The sequence below is a fragment of the Lepidochelys kempii genome, chromosome 1 (genome assembly GCF_965140285.1).
Source record: "Lepidochelys kempii isolate rLepKem1 chromosome 1, rLepKem1.hap1, whole genome shotgun sequence".
Classification (NCBI taxonomy): Eukaryota; Metazoa; Chordata; order Testudines; family Cheloniidae; genus Lepidochelys; species Lepidochelys kempii.
The window spans coordinates 258,397,950-258,403,949 of NC_136380.1; the positions used below are offsets into that span (position 1 = coordinate 258,397,950).

Here is a 6,000-nt window from a genome sequence, read left to right on the forward strand (position 1 = left end):
CGGGCCCCAGTGAACCTCCCCTTCAGCTGTGGCTGACATTGCATTGCTAGGCAGCCTGCACCCCGTCCCCACCCTTTCCGCTGTGCCACCCCCCTGGGATGAGGGGGGCTGATCTGCAAGCGCGTGCTGGGGGAAGCCCAGCTGTGCGTGGTGCGTTGCCACACAGTGAATCAGGGGAACCTACGTTCACCCCTTAAGAACATGCCATTGAAAGTGCAATGGTGGAGGGGTGTGTGGCAGATTGGAGGATAACCTGGGCAATGAGCGATTGCTCTGGGTCACGGGGCTGCGATAACAAAGATTTCTTTGCCAAAGCAAAGAGTCAGTTCCCTGGCTCTCCTCTGCCCCAATCTGTAGAGGGACAGGGCATGTGGCTGGGCTGCCACTTGACACCCCACCTCCTCTTCTGCCTTCAAATCCCCCTCCCCTTCTATTGCAGCGGAAATCCTGCAGGCCAATGACAACCTGACCCAGGTGATCAACCTGTACAAACAGCTTGTGAGAGGAGAGGAGATCAATGGAGAGACTGTGGCCGGCCCCCTCCAAGGTGAGGAGCCCTCAAGGAGGGAGGGGAGTTAAGGGCGATATCCAGCCAGGGGAGGTGGCAGTCGTGCGGCCCCAGAGGAGGTGGAAGGGTGCGGTCGGGGGCCTGGAGCAGGGTAACTGGGAAGCTGGGATGAGGAAGACACTTAATGAGCCAGATGACATGCAGGAAGTGCTTTGGGAGGGGGAGATCAGAGACTGTGGGTGAGGCTGAATCCAGAAGGGGGAGCGGAGAGGGGTGCGGGGGTAAGAAGGCGGATTGGTGACCAAGCCAGCTCCCAGCAGAGTGAGAAGATTCGGGGGGGAGAGGGGGGGACAGGACTTCTCTCTTACAGCTGCTCAGTGGTCAAAGCCTCTGTGTCCTCCCTACAGGCAGCACCTCAGCACTCCTGGACCTGTCAGGACTGGACATGCCAGCTCCGGGCCCCTCCTACCCAGCCTTACCTACCCTGTTGGGTGGCTCCATGCTCCCTGTGCCTGACCCAGCCAGCTCCGTCTCCTTGCTGGATGACGAGCTCATGTCTCTCGGTGAGGAGGGAGAAAACGCTCAGCTGTTACTGAGTGGTTTGGAGACGAGCAGCACCTCGAGGAGGGAGAGCTGCTGGTGCAAAAGGCTGAGAGTGTTTTGGGGGGGCAGGGGGATATGTCTGCACTGCAGCTGGCAGCGAGCCGCCCCACCTGGGCAGGGCAGTCAGACTCGCGCTAGCGAGGCTCGAGCTAACTGCAAATAGCAGTGGGGACGTTGTGGCTCCAGCAGAGACTCAGGCTGGCGCCCCGAGCTCAGACCCAGGGGTCACGTGGGCGTGAGAGCCTGATCGGCAACATCCACACCGCTACTGTTAGCGCCCGAGCTCGGCCCCGCGAGCACAAATCTGTCTACCCAGCCTGGGAGTGTAGACCTGTCCTGGCAGGCTGAGAGGTTACTGCTCTGCACTGCCCCCGTTCGCTTCTGAGTCTTCATGCCTTGCAAGCACCTGGGCCCTTCACAAGCAGCTCTTGTTTCCTAGAGTGAAATAAACCTCTAGAGCACAAACACCAGCGTAGCACAGGAGCTAATGGTTACGAACCCAGAGGGGTGGGGATCTCTGCCCCAGGGCCCCGCACTCTGTCGCTGGGGCTGCTGACGTTGTCCCGGGGAGCTGCCTTGTCCTGATATGTTGCCAACAGACACTGCAGGCTGCTGAAGCAGAGTAGATCCCAGGGAATGCTGCTCCCAAGGAGGCTGCTATGGGACATAGGCTCCTAAATCACTTAGGGGCTTTGAAGATGTTCCTTTAGTGATTGTCCTCCGTCTGCCTTGGCGGGTAGGATCGTTAAGTGACGTTAGCACTCTCCTTTTGAGGGGCCACCTTGTGCCATTGGCTCTCTTGGGTCCCTGCCTGTCCCCTCTGTGCTGAAGGCCGACTGAGTAGCCTGGAACCAGAGAAAGAAGGTGATAGAGAGTGGGGAGTGACCAGACCTGATAGGGCTGGAAACTAGGGGCACTTTGCTTTCTTCCTGGCCCTCCATCTGTGCATGTCTTCTCCACCCCACACAGCTCTGATTGTCAGCTGCCCACCTCTCAGGCTGTTAGCCCCCGCTTCAGTTACCCACGGACTCTTTTCTCACGTTGGCTCTTTCCTTCTCACAGGGCTGAATGACCCGTCCCCCCAGGCTGTGGACAGCAGTGGCTGGAACAGTTTCCAGGTAATGGCCTTAGAGCAGAGGGGCAGTAGTTAGTGAGAAAGGGAGGAGGAGACCGTCAAGATGAGGCATTATGGTTACATGGGGCGCTGATGTATACGCACTGGGAATGGTGGGGTAGAGGGGGTGGTGCTGCATATGTGATGGGGACGGAAGGAATGTGTGCGGGGTGTGACAGGGACGGCGGCGTGTGGGCCACGGGGGTGTGGCTTGTGTGACACGGACAGCAGTGTGCGTGGGCCAGAGTGGGGAGCCCCGTGTGTGACAGGGATGGAAGTATATGGGGCACTGGGGTGTGGCATGTGTGACAGGGATGGCGGCGTGTGGGGCAGAGAGGGGAGCGGCATGGGTGAAGTGGACAGTGGTGTGGGGCAGAGGGGGGAGCAGTGTGTATGTGTGTGTGACCTGGACAGCGGTGCATGGGGCAGAAGGGGGTGCGGCATGCGTGATGTGGATGGCGGTGTGTGGGGCGGGGGGGAGCGGCATGTGTGTGAGATGGGGATGGCGGTGTGTGGGGCACAGGAAGTGTGGCATGTGTGAATTGGATGGTGGTGTGTGGTGCACAAGGGGGGTGTGGCGTATGTGACAGGGATGGTGGCGTGTGTGGCAAAAGGGGGGTGCAGCGTGTGTGACGCGGATGGCAGCATGTATGATGTGGACGGCGGCGTGTGGGGCACCAGGGAGCGGCGTGTGTGACGGGGACGGCAGTGTGTGGGGCAGAGGGAGTGCGGCGTATGGGGCACCAGGGAGCGGCATGTGTGACGGGGACGGCAGTGTGTGGGGCAGAGGGAGTGCGGCGTATGGGGCACCAGGGAGCGGCGTGTGTGACGGGGACGGCAGTGTGTGGGGCAGAGGGAGTGCGGCGTATGGGGCACCAGGGAGCGGCGTGTGTGACGGGGACGGCAGCATGGGGGTGTGACGTGTGTGACGGGGACGGTGGTGTGCGTGGGGCAGAGTGGGGAGCCCCATGTGTGACGGGGTTGGAAGTATATGGGGCACTGGGGTGTGGCATGTGTGATGTGGATGGTGGTGTGTGGGGCACAGGTGTGGCGTATGTGGTCAGGATGGCAGTGTGTTGGCAGAGGGGGGTGCGGCATGTGTGATGGGGACAGCGGCGTGTGGAGTAGAGGGGGGGAGCGGCATGTGTGACACAGATGGCGGTGTGTGGGGCAAGGGGGGAGCGGCATGTGTGATGTGGACAGTGGTGTGGGGGGGCGGCATGTGTGAAGGTGATGGCAGCGTGTGGGGCACAGAGAATGCAGCCTGTGTGACACGGATGGCGGTGTGTGGGGCAGAGGGGGGTGAAGCATGTGTGACGCAGACGGTGGTGTGTGATGGGGATGGCGGCGTGTGGGGCACAGGATGCAGCATGTGTGAATTGGATGGTGGTGTGTGGTGCACAAGGGGGGTGTGGTGTATGTGACGCGGACGGTGGCGTGTGTGGCAAAAGGGGGGGCTGGCGTGTGTGTGACGCGGACGGTGGCGTGGGGGCGGAGGGCCTGTGTAGGGAGCAGAGGCCCAGAGTGCTGGGGAGCAGTGTTGTACAAATCCCAGGTACAGGCTGGCTGTTGAGCCAGGCGTATCCCTTGCTGTAGTGCCCTCTGGCTCTCGTTGCAGGATAGCAGTGAGCCCAGCCTGCCCTCCATCCCAGCTGCTCCTGCACGTAGAGCAGAGGCAGGAACATCCGCCCCGGGCCCTTCCCCTGTCACCAGTGGCCTGGATGACCTGGACCTGCTGGGGAAGACTCTGTTACAACAGTCCCTGCCTCCAGAGTCGCAGCAAGTCCGATGGTAAGAGCCAGGGCCAGGGTCGGGGGTGAGGAACGGACGGGATCAGCCGGCCTTTCCTTTGCCCTCTTCCAAGCACCATACGCTTGTTCCAATGGCCTGCTCCCTTATCTCTTCCACCGCCAGGGAGAAGCAGCCGCCCCCCCGGCTCACATTACGGGACCTCCAGAACAAGACCAGCTCTGGTACCTCAGTGGCTGCCACCAGCGGCACCCCCACCCTGCTCCGGAGCGTCTCCTCAAGCCCTGCAGCCCCCCTACCCCCTCCCTTGGAGCAGCCTGCCCCTGCCATGCTTCCGAGAACCACTCCCACGCCGGCCGGAGCTATGCCTCCCCCGCTGGGGCTCCCCACTCCCACATCCCCCCAGGAGATCTCGCTGGCGAACATCACAGTGCCTCTGGAGTCCATCAAACCGAGTGAGTGAGCGGGAGGGGACTGCTGCCTGAGGGCAGCAGGGTTATAAGGAATCCTCCCCTGACTGGGTGTAGGAGAGGGCCCAGGGTGTTGGGTGTCCCGTTTGGGGGTTTCCATTAATCCCACATCTGTGTAGCATAATAGGCTCCGCCCAGTGCCCATCTCTCTGCTCCTACTGATGCTGTTCCCTGGCCTCCCCTCCCTGCAGGCAGCATCCTCCCAGTGACGGTCTACGACCAGCACGGCTTCCGGGTCCTCTTCCACTTTGCCCGAGACTCTCTGCCCGAGCGGCCTGACATGCTGGTGGTGGTGATCTCCATGCTTAGCACGGCCCCACTGCCCATCCGCAACATCGTCTTTCAGTCTGCTGTCCCCAAGGTAGCGTCCCCAGGACAGGGGGAGGAGAAGGCTGGATCCCCTTGGGGGGTGGGGTCGGGAAGTTCTTACTGCTCCTGACCCAATCTTGGGAGCCTGCAAAGGCTGTGTTTCTGCTGCCCCACCCCGCCCCGCCCCGCCCACAGCAATGGGAATGGTCCACACACTGCTCGTAGTCAGTGAACCAGCCCATCTCTCTCAGGAAGGAGTCTGGACAGGTCACTAACCAAGTGATCTCGGTGCTTGGCTGCTCCGGGGTGGGTGGGCAAAACCCTAGATCCTCAGTCTGTTTCTGCACGCTGTAATGAAGGCAGATTTGGGGTGGGGAGGGCTCCAAGCTAGGGGCTGAGTTCATTCCTTCTCCTCTCCCCACCCCACGGCTAATAGCTGTGTTCCTCCGCACCCGGTGGATGGAAATCTCTGGTCCAGGGGCCAAGCATGATCCAGTGAAGAGGGCCAGGAGATCCGGACTCTAGTCCCAGCTCTGCCGCTGACCTGTTGGGTGACCTTGGCAAGTCACTTCCCCTCAGCATCTCTCTCTGTAAAGCAGGGCGACGATGTGTCGCGTCCTCTGGGAAGCGCTTTGAGATCAGTGGGCAGGGAGAGCTGTGGGGCAGCTAGGTTACCAGTGAGGGCTGGGAGTGACTGAGTGCCCTCTGGGGAGTTTCTGGCTCGGGTGGGGGTGCCTGCCCTCATGGGGCAGTGTCTACACTTGGGTTTAGACTGCTGGGCCCTATCGCCCTCCTCTGGAGGTATCGGATGGTGACACCCCCGGTCTCTCACTACAGGTGATGAAGGTCAAGTTGCAGCCGCCCTCGGGGACAGAGCTCCCAGCATTTAACCCCATCGTCCACCCGACTGCCATCACCCAAGTCCTGCTGCTCGCCAACCCGCAGAAGGTAAGGGTACCTCGCCTGCTGCACACAGCCCCCTGGGGCGAGCGTCTCCCTGTGCCGGGTAGGGCTGACGCCTCTCTCCCTGACCTGCAGCTCCCTCTCTCATTCCCATGCTCACGCCAGCTCTCCCGAGCCCCTTGTGCCCTCCTGTGTGTGGGTCTCTCAAACCACACCCCGCAGCCCCACCTCCTGACCGCGTTTCCCTTCTCTTCCCAGGAGAAAGTGAGACTACGATACAAGCTGACTTTCACCATGGGGGAGCAAACCTACAATGAAATGGGGGACGTGGACCAGTTCCCCCC

General features: G+C 61.4%; 1 protein-coding gene across 3 annotated transcripts in view; it reads left to right on the forward strand.

The window, feature by feature from the left end:
• Positions 1–6,000, forward strand: part of GGA1 (golgi associated, gamma adaptin ear containing, ARF binding protein 1) — a 17,532-nt gene that overhangs the window by 9,479 nt on the left and 2,053 nt on the right. For 2 of the 3 annotated variants that reach the window (XM_073325745.2, XM_073325735.2), the window contains 8 exons: positions 440–547; positions 916–1,071; positions 2,174–2,229; positions 3,844–4,016; positions 4,140–4,429; positions 4,636–4,805; positions 5,591–5,701; positions 5,915–6,000. The exon at positions 5,915–6,000 is cut by the window's right edge and continues 2,053 nt beyond it. In XM_073325745.2, coding sequence (XP_073181846.1) covers positions 440–547; positions 916–1,071; positions 2,174–2,229; positions 3,844–4,016; positions 4,140–4,429; positions 4,636–4,805; positions 5,591–5,701; positions 5,915–6,000 — 1,150 coding nt within the window. The remainder of the gene's footprint in view (positions 1–439; positions 548–915; positions 1,072–2,173; positions 2,230–3,843; positions 4,017–4,139; positions 4,430–4,635; positions 4,806–5,590; positions 5,702–5,914) is intronic. The other variant, XM_073325754.2, reaches the window with a different exon arrangement.